At 37.4% G+C, this 13,121-nt stretch overlaps 1 protein-coding gene across 1 annotated transcript; it reads right to left on the reverse strand.

Annotated features, from left to right (window-relative positions):
- Positions 1-384: 384 nt before the first annotated feature.
- vsig8b (V-set and immunoglobulin domain containing 8b) lies at positions 385-11,699 on the reverse strand. Its single transcript, XM_084388695.1, has 8 exons — positions 11,602-11,699; positions 10,403-10,503; positions 6,773-6,942; positions 5,310-5,511; positions 3,448-3,597; positions 3,047-3,169; positions 2,306-2,444; positions 385-1,077 (listed from the first exon to the last, which is right to left on the reverse strand). The coding sequence occupies exons 2-8, from the start codon at positions 10,476-10,478 to the stop codon at positions 831-833; spliced, it is 1,107 nt and encodes a 368-aa protein (XP_084244821.1). The 5' UTR covers positions 10,479-10,503; positions 11,602-11,699; the 3' UTR covers positions 385-830.
- Between the last annotated feature and the right edge of the window lie 1,422 nt (positions 11,700-13,121).

Below are 13,121 nucleotides of genomic sequence, written 5' to 3' on the forward strand. Positions count from 1 at the left end.
CAGCCATTATGCCATTAAGCTGGACTTGACAGTGAGAACCACTCTTTGGCTTGCTCACTCGGGGTTTACAGAAAAATACTCTAAGGCATAATTTTCATGTAGCCTAATTGAACGTCCAAATGAGGACCTCACAGAATTTGAGGCATTATTATTTTTCTGTAAAGATGCTTTGTTTGAAATATTGTCCATTGTGAGAAGCGTTATAAATAAAATTGTCTAGAGGGGCTGGACTTCTGCCCCATGTCAACAGATTTCTGCCCCATGTGTCACAGCTCAGACCGCTTTCGCTCTTTTTGAACACAAAAAACAAACAAAATTCTGTGCAATCTGATCCTTGAAACTACTCTGATGATAGGATAGGAAAATTCACTGAGTAATTTGCATATGGGTCTGGGGGCATGATTTATTCAGTAATAATGATTTTTTATATATTACATTTCATAAATTGAATTTAAATAAAAATAATCATTAATCAAAATTAATTAAATTTAAAATAATTGAAAAACAGCCCTAGTAAACATCAACCACTCAGATGACACTTTATGTTTTACTTTCAATCTTAAAAGATAGAATTTATTGTTATAACAAAAAGGTTTGTTAGTTTAATGTATTTAAATTTCCATTATCATTTTGACCACATTTCACCAAAACGACTATGTAAATACTTATAAAACAATCTTACAAAAATACAACAACACAACTATACACATATATTATAAGATCTCTATCTTGAACATTAGGAGAATTCACAAATGTGAATATTCTTCTGTGCAGTATTAATGTCCTCAAATCTTTTGAGCGCATAGTGTCCCCTGGCAGGACGTCAGATGTTATACGGGATATCCGTATTTGCTGTCATACGTGAGCTGAGGCCTGTGATCAGACGCAAGCATGCTGGCTTCCCTTTGGACTCTGCTGCGTTCGGTGTTGGCACTGCTGTGACCGGATCCGGCCCGTGTGACATCGGCATTCTGTACGGAGCTGTAGTGGATCCCGTGGTGGGCGCGGTAATCCATTACAGAACGGAAGCTGGTGTTACGGCTTCCCGGGTGACTCTCCGGAGCTGCGGTGTCCTCCCTGAGAAAGGAGCAATGTCACATGGTGTTAGCCACATTTATTTTTATATATGTATATAAAGGACACATATATATTTGGGGCCAGTCCAGTTAGGTATTATTGGGTGTGGTTGCAGTTGATGAATAACAATGTACCAGTATTGGTGACTTGTCAGCCAGGTATTTACCCATGAGATTTGTTGTGAGACATTCTTTAACGATGAACTAAAAGTATGTAGGCTACCTCCGCTGGTGTAGTGTGAGACAGTACGCCAGTGTTGAGACATGCTGCATTCACACCCTCTCGTTATTAGGCTACCGTAATTACGAGATGACAACGGGTGACGTTCTACTTGGAGCTGTTCTCATAATGAGCTGTTCTTGGATGCATTTCTATGGCAACATTATCAACGGCAGGTCAGGTGGTACAGCGGTCAAGTTACAAGTTGGAATTACGAGTTCTACGAGGACATGAACGCTTTTTACAAGTTGGAAACTCAATTGCAGTACTTCCGAAATAGCGTGAACACACCAGAGGCACCATTCCCATTCAAACCACTCAGTTTTTTGAGCAAAATGGATTTTCACATTTGATAATTAAGTTTCACAATATTAGAAGGAAGAAAACAATAGTTCTGGGCAATATTTTCCTAAAGAGTGTGAAAATGCACTAAAATGCTGACAAAATATCCTCTAGGACTATGACTACGCCCAGGCAAACCTTCCCACTATGTTGTTAGGGTGTTGTGGGTGGTTGCTAATGTAGTTGTGTAATGTGTTTTTTAGTGCTTGCATACTAGGTCAAGTCAAAAGAATCCAACTTCAAGTTTCACTGACATTCTTGTATCTGCGACTTTGCCTCCTTTAATGTACGTCTGTGGGATTTTAACTTTAAAGTCGGCATGAATTGAATCTATTTTCCAAATGCATGCCATATATCTTATTGAAAACAATTCATGCCTACATAAGTTTCTTTTTTTTATTTAATTTTTTTATGTCATTTCGGTGTAGATGACTTCTCTCTGATGATGTATGCAGGACTTCTCCAATCATTTAGTCCACTTAAACTCGCGTTTATCTACCTCCATTTTCAGATCCAATCAACAACTGACGCATAGAAACCAAGTCCCGCCCTACATTTGTTCCTTTTTGATAAGTCATAATACGGAGGAAAAGATCTGTCACTATACTTCTGTTTCATCAACATTCCACCTATTCCAATGTTTTTAAATAAACAAGCAATGTCTTACCTGATCTCATTGGCTATCTCTTTTTCATAGCGCCGCTTGTTGCAACAGCAAATCAGGAGCCAGATCAGCAAAAGGAGGAGCAGCAGCAGCAGCAAAGCACCAATCACAGCTCCCACAATCACTCCCACTTTATTGGTTGCTAGAGATAAAAGATTACGATAAAAAGCCAATAGATTATGTGCAGAAATGGCTTGCTCGATTCTTAACCTGAGAAACAATTCATCTGACCGTGCTGCTGAGGCTTCAATTGCCTTACAAAATCATCTGGAGAATAAATGGGTTAATCAAAATAATATGCACAAAAAATGCTCTGTTGAGTGAGTCTTACATATTTTGTTCAAGGACACATGCTGCATAATGGCCTTCATAAACAGACATGCTACTGTATATATGAACCTTGAACAGAAATGTCCTGAATATACAGGAAAATGACTGGATTTCTCAATTTCTCCATTGGTTCAATAAGCATAAAGACACTTCTTTTGTGTGCAAATAAACTGCTTTCAAGTATTTGGATACTTAAGCTACTTAAAGACATAGATTTAAAAGGTCTCAAAAGTCTCAGGAACTTTTCAATTCACTAACTTCATGGTTTAAGCCATTTCTTCTTCATTTTAAAATGTTTTTAAAAAGAAAACAGTTATTTTTTGCACTCAATACTCAACGCCGACATGTTATTGACATTCAGACGTCAAGTGTGCCTTACTTGTCTAAATACTTTGTGGATCCACCCATACTTACGGTTATAAGCTTTAAGGGCGTATGTGCATCGCTCCGCTCCGACTTCATTGCTGACCTCACAGAGGTACTTCCCCGTGTAGCTCTCGCTGTGGTTGGAGATGAGCAGCTCTCCGGTCAGGGGATCTTTAAACAAAAGAGTCATTCAGAATGAGCAGCCATTGCGAAAGGCCCCGACGGCGGCGTTTACGGCAGAGTGCACACAGTCAAACTTGTTTGGTTGCTATGAGGCTCAAAAAATGTTTTTGTTTTCATCTACAACAGCTGGCTTTAGGACACACAGGCCTGAAGCTACAGGTTCTTCAAGCGCTACCAAATATTGAGCTTTCGCTTCAACTATCCGCTAGCGTTGCGCTAGACCTGCGCTCACCGCTGGGGACTCACTCACTCACTCACTCACTCACTCTGTGTTGCGGTTGGTGGCATGTTTCCACTTTCTTTGGTCCATGCATATTTCAGAGGTGATGAACCCTGGGAGGTTTTGCAGCGGAGCGAAACGGTTCCGCCCTTCTCCTCGCTGCCTTCCAGCCAGCATTTAGGGGGCGAAGGTCGTACTGACAGAAACCAAAAGAAAAATAATCAGAGGTCATGGACAAAATCACATGGCTGATGCATGGAACAAAATGATCTGTTATGAGCCTGCAACGTCATTAATGATAGCACTAGGCCTATGTATACATACATTTAAAAAGAAAGAAATTTGTCTTGGATAACTGGTAACTTGGATCCCTTTCAGGTGTACAACACCAGCTTTTCACAATCTAATTCATTCCTCATAGATAAAATCAAGTCCTATAAATGTTTTCCTCATTGAATATCCTGTTTCACACAGAAAGGCGTCACATTTAAGGAAGTAAAATGGGTTGGGAGTGCAATTTCATGTTGACACTCTCATACTTGGAAGGATTGTGAGATTAGTGTCACGCTGTTTAGAAAATTGAATGGCCAGACAAAAATTAATTTAAACCATTGCAGTGATGCAGCAAAATTACAAATATATTGTGAATATTTGATATATTGTCCAGCCCTTGAAAAATATGTTGTCATGTTATTATAGTTAACTAAAATAATAACTTTCGTAAAATAATATTCGTTACTTGAAATCACGTTTACTTGAAATTAAATAAACGTTAACTGAAAGCAAATACAATTTTAGCTTATTTTTTTTTCCACCTAGTATCCAAGGCAACATTTCTAATCTTCATGTTTATTTTAACATATAACAAATAAACTATAGTTTGAGATAGCAAATATGTGCCAGATGTTGAATATAGCCTAATGTGGAAATGAGCTCTGACGATGGTAAAAAAAAAAAACATCTGCTCAAATTGAAGTTCCAAAAATTAACAAAATTTGTTTTCTTTTATTCTTTTGCAAAACATCAGGAGAGTTTTATATTATTGCGACAGTTAGAGATCAATCTGTGTTATATGGTATAGATCCGGGTCGCTAAAGACCCGAATATGTAATAATGATTGGCGAAACATTCATTCATTTAAGGGTTTAAAAAACAAAAGATGAGCACACAACAAAATTACTAAAATTGTAACTAGAATTAAAATGAAAATGGATCATTTAAAAATAAAAACTAATTCAAAATATGAATATGAAGTATCTCAATGATACTGGAATAACATGGGCCCTAGGTAGAGATGTTATTATTATAAACGAAAACAATTTTTGTTCACTGGAATAAAAAAAAGAAAAGAATACTATATAAAACAGAAACTTGAGTAAATACATTTACATGGCTCCAAAAAATAATCATAAATTATTTTTTATTTCACTTTTGAACGCTAAAGAAGCCCCAAAAGTACTACAAATAGCCTACTATAAAAAAAAAAAAAAAAAAAAAAAAAAAAAATAGATATAGATTATAATCTCTCAACTGAAACTATAAAGGCTGCAAAAAATAACACAAACCTGAAATAAGATAGAATCAGCCTCAAGATCTAAAAATCCTAAACTATAATTACACAGGACTCTTAAAGGATCACAGCACTGAACTGGAGTTTTCCGAGAAAGTGGAAATCATTGAGGCTCTCGACAGACGAGGTGGCGGGGTTGGGCTGAGGTTAACAGAGGAAAACAGAAGGCAGGCGTGAACAAAGAACATCCACCCCACCTGCCATTCCAGTCATGTCATCCTGAACGACTGGATGAAAGGGGCATGTTGGGGTGGAGAGAACCGGTACAACAGAAACCCGGCAGCTTGATAAGAGCGCAAGAGCAGGTCAGCAGAGACAGAGAATGTGCAAGTCCTCACCCAGCACCACTAAAGTGACTTTCCTGGAGTCGATGCCGGGTGTCTTCTTCACTTTGCACTGGTACGTGGCCGTGTCCGAGACCTTGAGGGTGGAGAAGGTGATCGTGGCGTCGCCGAGACTCGGGTCACCGACAAACTTCAAGCGACTCATCAGGTCTGTGTTTCCTAGCTGATAGAGTTTCCCTCCGGTGTAGGATAAGATCTGTCAGAGAGAGAAACCCAGTTCAGTGAGCCTTATCTAATATAACAGGTCTAACCACCTGCCGTCATTAACACGGAGCCGCTAATACACCGTAAACACGAATTTCTCCAAATCTCCACACACATCCCTGGAAAGCATGAGGTTAAGTAGTTTGGACGAGGGAGAAATGGGAGGAAATTACAAAAATCCATCAAGATGATATACGATTGATCAGACTGTGATCTCCTTGTAGCTGAGAAAACATTCTTACATTCTTGTCTTATCAGAAACACCAGATGTTACGTCAAGAAAAGCTGCACGGCATGCATTCTTTGCAGTTTTAAAATCACCTTTATTCCTTCAATAGTTTCATTAATGTACACACACACACAAAAAAAAAGGGTGTAGAAACAATTACTAAAACTAAAACTAAAATACAATTTTCTCGTAAAACATACTCAAATAATCTTTCAAAAGTAGGCCTTTTTCTTTTACTATTTCTGTACAATTATAGTTTATATAATTTTTATATTTTCTTTTTTGTTTTCTTTTTATATTTTTGTTGTTGTGTCTTATATATATATAAACTGTCCATGTAGTTTTAAATATTTTTTAATGTTAGATATTTTTGTACTTCCAGTTAAACTAAACCACAATGACAAATTGTGCCAAGCTTAAGTAAATTACCTTTACTCAATACAAGATGAGAATGTGCTTCTGACATGAGAAGTCAAATTTTCCTTGAGCTTTTGATGTAAGAGGTCCCTTCAAGGTAAACAGTTTCAAAATGCTTTTGCGTTTTGGCTGATAATTTACACGACAATGAGCGTTTTGGGGACCTGAAAACGCAAACTTTTGAAAACGGGTTTCAAAGTGCATGTTTTTTAAAAACGATACTGTTATTGTCTCTTTGTAAACTACAAAAATGTAAATTTGTTAAAACGGTGACAAAGTTTTTCTTTACAAAGTGACATCGACACCTACTGGCCTGGCAGCAGAATACAGCGATTTTAATCATTTTCACAGGGATCGTTTTGATCAATGGCGTCACCTGTATGCAAAAGACACAAAGTAAAAACATTTCCGCTTTTAGAACATCATTGTCGTGTAAACATGCCCTTACTCGTGTGCTATATAGGGAGTGCGCGTTGATACTTCTCCTATGCAATGAAGTTAGCCAATCATAACAATGGCTGTTTACTGACACAAGAAACATATTCAATAAAAATATCCATGTCACGAACACTTTAATATCCATTTTGTACTCTCAGTGCCCTCTCACCAGCTCATCTTTCTGGGTCATGTCTGGACTGACGAGTGTCCACTCAATGTCCAGGTCTCCGACATCCATGGTGCCCACGGTGTACGTGCAGCCCAAAGTAAGACTCTCCCCCTGGGCTTTCTTGATTGTCTGTGGTCCTGTGGTCGTCACCTGTATAGCCCACGTAAGAGCTAAAGGTTCACAGAGAGAGATACAGAATAATGAATTAATGACCATTCATTTTACAAACACCTGTCTTGTCCAATTTCGTTTGGTTTGGTTCTCAACTAGTTTTTTTAAAAATGATCATTCTGTCATTAATTACTCGCACTCATGTCGTTCCAAACCCGAATTCAAATCTACGGAACACAATCGAAGATCTTTTTGATGAAATCTGAGAGCTTTCTGTCCCTCCATTGACAGCTACGCAACTACCACTTTGACGCTTCAAAAAATTCATAAAGAGATCATAAAACTAATCCATATGAGACTAGATCACTAAAAGCCTAAATTCAATCTGTTCATCATATAAAGCAATCATGTCTCTTTTGGACTAAACCAAAGGAAGATATTTGCTTTTAAAGAAATCGTTTTTTTAATGGGATTACACGACATTCCTCCCAGGTTAGTGACATTACGAACCCTTAAATTTACATAAACCCCGCCCCGGAACACGATTTATAGATTGAACAGAACATGTCATTATTCATGACAGAATATGCTAATCAATGACTAGAAGATAACTACACATAATCTATCAAAATTCTTCAACTAACCATTCAGAAATGTCCTGTTGCATTCTACATGTTGTCACTTTAAGGGTTTTGAACGACATGAGGGTGAGTAAATAGGAGAGAACTAACCCTTTAAAGTGCTATCTTTACTACTCATGATTGTATGGTTTGTTGCATTTTATTATTTGCTTATACTCTGATGTTGAATCTTGACAAACGTTCTAAGGTGTGTAATTATTTTCAGCGAAACACACGGCTAAAATAGTTCCAGGCAGGTCTTGAACGCATTACAGTTCCATATCACCATTTCAGGTCTGTACAGCCTAGAACAACAAAATGACCAAACCCCACAACGACACTGACCAAGCAAATAAATATAGTAAACAATAGGATAAAAAAACGTCAAATTATATCCACAAAATAAATTTTTATTATGTATGGAAAGCACATACTCTCTTTCTCCCACTCTCCCACTCAAACACACACACACACACACACACACACACACATACAGTACGTACACACACTCGCATAGAAACGTGTCGTCAGCGCTGCTCTGACGATTTTGTCAGTAAAATAGTTTAAGAACTTAAAAGCTACATGACATGTATCACTAGCGAGGTAATAACGGTGTTGTTCTTGGAGAAGATACACTTACAGTTTCGCTATTATTAGCGACGCTGCTGCCAAACACCATTAGGAGACGCTCAGACCGAGGTAATTCACATCTCTCTCTCTATCATAACTGCATTAGTCTGCTATTAACGGCTCAAGACACCATTACTAGCTCTAAAATGACGTTTTGGAATTAACAACAACAACAACAAAATTGTCCTAAACTCGAGAGCGTTTTAAGGTCAAAAACCTGATGTCGTGAAATACATGATCTGAAGAATATTTTGAGGCGCGGTAACCGCAGTGCTATTAGGGTTAATAGCACTTACCGCACCTCAAAATATTCATCAGATCATGCATCTACATTAATCATGTATGTATTTATAGCACTAACCCTAACCTTTTCTAATGGCCTAATTCAAAGGCCCGTCGTTAATTATTCCTCACATAACTTATCCAGTTATGTTTGGGCCACGACCATCAGTTTTTGCACATTTAATTAAAGAGCACTTTTGTGTTGCATTTTCTCCCTGAAACTTTCTCCACAAAAACCAGCCGCTGTTTTGTTTATAATGCAAATTAAACAGGCTTGTCACAGTTTTTCAACTGCACGTTATTTATAAATGAGCTCTGTTATGACTGGCTAACCTCTTTGGATGTCAATGACATCTCCAAGTTGCTAAATATTACTTAGCCCTTTGATATGTGCTCATGTGTTAATGTGCTCATAGTTGCGACTTCATAACTGTGGCTATTTCTGACGAAACCATTTCTGCAGCTTAATTTCAATGATTGGTCTGAGGAAGAAGTGACATGACACCATTTATTTCGAAAGAGCACAAACGATCCTGTTTTCCATGATATGCACTTTTAAAAAGGGATCAAGAGGGGGATTTGCTATAATGAATCACGGTTGCTAATAATGCCATTTATTTGCACATTCTGTCTGAGCTAGAAAATCTGCTAGGTGCAATTTCCATGCTTCAATCTTGCGGATTGGTTCTGAGTGTTGGTTGTGTGGAGGATGATACAGTCTGTGCAGCATCACTCCACATATCCAGACACCATCAATCGGCTCTTTTTAAAATGCTGAAAGTGCACTTGCATGGTGCTTCTGGATATTTGGACGGTAATAACTTTCTGCTCCCATATTTGATGAATTACCTGAGCCATGATCACTAGAAAATGTTTTTTACGGATGGAATAGCATAACCTTAACTGCACCAAGCAGAATATCTTAAAAATAAAGCTTCCAAAAGGGGGTGTTCGGTAGTGTGAAGAACATCTAAAGAACCTTTTGTGTAATGGAAAGGGTCCGTGAATATTAAAAGTTGTTCATGGAACCCTAAATATCAATAAAACCTTTATTTTTTTAAGAGTGAAAAGAGGCATGTTAATGCTGGAAGCAAAATTAATACTCATGGCACAATGCTAATTTATAACATTTAGTGCTTGTTAAAGCTTAGACAAAGGCCATAGCTGTGAAGGTCACAGAAATGTTACCGAACAACAACAGTTTACTATCATCAGAAACTGAATGGGAAGACTTGAAGCCTGAAAGAACAATTAGGTGATCTATGCAATGTGATCTGATGTGCTTTACTGTCTTCAGATGCTCCTGTCACTATCTTTGTGTCTCAAATTCACAAACAACTGCTTTGATTACAGATGAGCAATCTTTGCTTGGGGCATATGATTTTTGTTTTTTTGATTTTTGGGAAATGCTACAGACTTTCAGGTTTGTTTTGTTTTTTGCACCACCAACACAACCAGACATGTCAGACAACTATGTCATTCCTGTTAGCATTGCACTTTCACACAAAACGCAGGGAGTGCCTGTGATTTACGGATCGCCTCTCTCAGCTGGAATAAAAACAGTCCAAGCATGAATGTGTTGAGCAACACCGCTGGGCTAAACCCATGTAAGACCGTTGATGTATGGTTAAGAATTATGCATTTTCATGCTCTATAATTTCAGCGCACTCAATATGATGCAAATCGCACTCACACATAATGAACTATTGTTTTGTTGACGCTACATCTTCTGCTTTTTTTAAAGTCTGAAATGCACATGCAAGTGCATTGAACTGAATCTCAGAACCAGTAATATTCAGAGCTAGAATTTGCATAAAGCAGAGTGGGAGGCCAGTGCAACTTCTTAATATGCAGGGTTAATTTATGCATAACATGGTCACACTGCCGTGGAAACTCAATGCAGCCCACACAAAGTGAAGAGAAAAGTGACCTTTAACACAGAAAACCCTCAAAGAGATTGTTAAATAAATAAATATATTTCACACACCTGCATGATTTAGACACGCTGCAATGATGTATAATGCAGCCAGCGGTAAGGGGAAGTTGATCCAAAACTTGCTCATAGCCAAATATCAACTCACTGAAAACCTGGGGGAAAAGAAGAACAGACTGTCATTGTCGCTCGCTGACTGGACACCTCATTTGCAAGTGTGAGTCATTTGATTCTGATAAGGGTCTCAGTTCTGGCAAATTCAAATGTCATTTTAACGCAACTGGAATGAGAAAGTCTCGAGTTTCGATTCAAAGGTGTAAAAAAACAACAACATTAATCACTCTGAAGTAGTAAAGGAGAAATGTCAACAAAAGAAATATGGCACAGAAAAATTAAATCAAGAACTATAGACTTGTATCTGACAGATATAGCCTTTTTAAAAGCCAATACTGAACCCAATTTATAATGATACTGTATATACAATATTATAAGAATGTTATGTAAAATACAATTTTAATAATAACAATATTAATAATTGAATAAATTAATTTACTTTTTTTTTTTTTTACACAATATTTACTTAATTTAAAACATACATTTCAAAACAGAAATTGTGCACTAACAAATGAAAAGTGTGTTTGGATATTTTTGACCAGTTTGGCAAAAATCTCAAACACTGCCTAATTTATCTGCCTGACCGATATTTTCGCCTATCGCTATTTTCATATCCTGTGTATGGCAAATAAGGCATTTAGTAGCCTACAGTGTGACTAAAACAATATAATGTTTGAAACACCAGGTGGAGTTATAAAAAAAAAAAAAGGGGGGCAATAAATAGGGAAATGGGTTACTTGTTAAAATCTCAAAGCACTGAAACTGTGATTGTTATCAGTGTGTCTATAAATCATTTAAGGACCAAATCATGTGTCAGAGTTGCTGCCAATAAAACACACAGTAAATAAAACTTTGAGGAAGAGAGTTCTGTCACAACTGAATGCAGCTTAAATATATACAGTATGCTTTCGATTCGATGAGCCTTCTTTGAGCACTAGCTTACTGACAGTCTGCAATAATCATCTCAGTCTCATAAGAAATTAAATAAGCCAGAAGAACGAAGGTCAGAGCAGGCAAGGATCTTTTAAAGAGCAAAGTCCAAACTAAAGGTCTTCCTATCACAACCAACTAGCTTTGTTGTCTTCTTATAAATCTTATGTAAACTCAATAAGAGTATTGTGTGAAAAAATATAAATTACCTCTCAGCGGAGCAACCAATTTCAGAATAATCCAACAAACCCTGCAGTTCTATCAGCTGTTTTCTTTGCGGTTTCCTCAACTCACACTCTCACCTGAAGCAGGTAAACAGGTGTTTCCGCTCAAACTCCGCCCCCTCACAGCATTCCACCAATCACAGAGAATCACAAACTCAGCGAAACCCGCTGCTGACCCGCCTATTTACACCTGACATGTTTGATTTGTGATTCATGGCCTCTGTGTAGGCGGTCGAGCTTCATTCCAGTGAAATATTCCCCTTGGATTATCTAATGCAAAATGTGTTCAAAGAATCACAGTAAGTAAGTGGATTAAATAAGCTATTTTGAATCAAAGAGTCCTCGAGAGGATTTCATGATCCAACCGCAGTGTTCACAGAAAAGCAGTGCTTCTCATTTGGATATTGAAAACTATTATAAATATGAATAATACAACATAACTAGCCATAAAGTCATCCGTAGTTACAATATCAAGATATGCATTTACATTTAAAAGGGCAGATTCCCATACTTGTTAGTGTTGAAGGTGAAATCCTTCACACATTGTATTTTGGGGAAATATGACTAATACTGATTCAATATTAGTGCTTGTTCTGTGTGTTAGGTTGATACAGTACATCACACTTGTTGTTTATGGGTTTACAAAACTGTGGGTTTTCTTACTCAGCCTGGCCATGTGAGTCATTTTGCATTTTGTTTGGCCTGTGCAATTCAGGGTAATATTAATGCATTTCATGTTTGGTTTAATGATCATTTTCTTTACATTCGATAAACAATTTAGACACTGTGTTGGCACTGTCCTAATACAAAATGCAAAACCGAATGAGAACCACTGCACTGAAGTATGTCTTATTGCATATTGCATGACAAATGTGAGCTTTTTTTTGGTCAAAATATATATATTTTTTATTCACATGAATTTTGTATTACGCTCAAAAGGCCAATGTGTTGGTTAAAGTAGTGTTTATTTTGGAAATGCAACTTTAGGCTGGTGTAAAAACCTAAATACTGTTGTTTCAGTGGGGAATCGGCTTGTTTGCTCGCATTACTCACACTAATTATCACTACAAAACATGTAATACAAGGAGAATCAATCTTTGCTGTCACTGTAGGCGATGGATGTGCGCACACGGTCTTAGATGAAGTCTTCTGTCAGTCAAGAGCTCTTTTGATCATCAATGCCACCTCAAACTCCCACAGCTACACACAGAACCGTGGAAATGCTGATATGATCACCCTGGCAACATCGCCGAGCCTCTGAGGACAAAAACACAAGGTGAGTGTGAGTGTGAGTGTGTACAATTCACAATTGAGGAAGCGGGTCTCGTTCATGAGTATGAATCTGAATTAAATTTTACTTCTTACAGGACTTGGTCTCTGTTTTACAAGATTTTTCTTTGTGTAACAAGTAGTTTTGAAGTTTGAAGTGGTTTTAAAAGCTTGCAGTTTGAAGGTTTTCAGTTTAAGTTTTAGTTGAGTAGTTTTAAAAGCCAGATTTAAAATAT

This window comes from Rutilus rutilus (genome assembly GCF_951802725.1).
Source record: "Rutilus rutilus genome assembly, chromosome: 19".
Taxonomy (NCBI): domain Eukaryota; kingdom Metazoa; phylum Chordata; class Actinopteri; order Cypriniformes; family Leuciscidae; genus Rutilus; species Rutilus rutilus.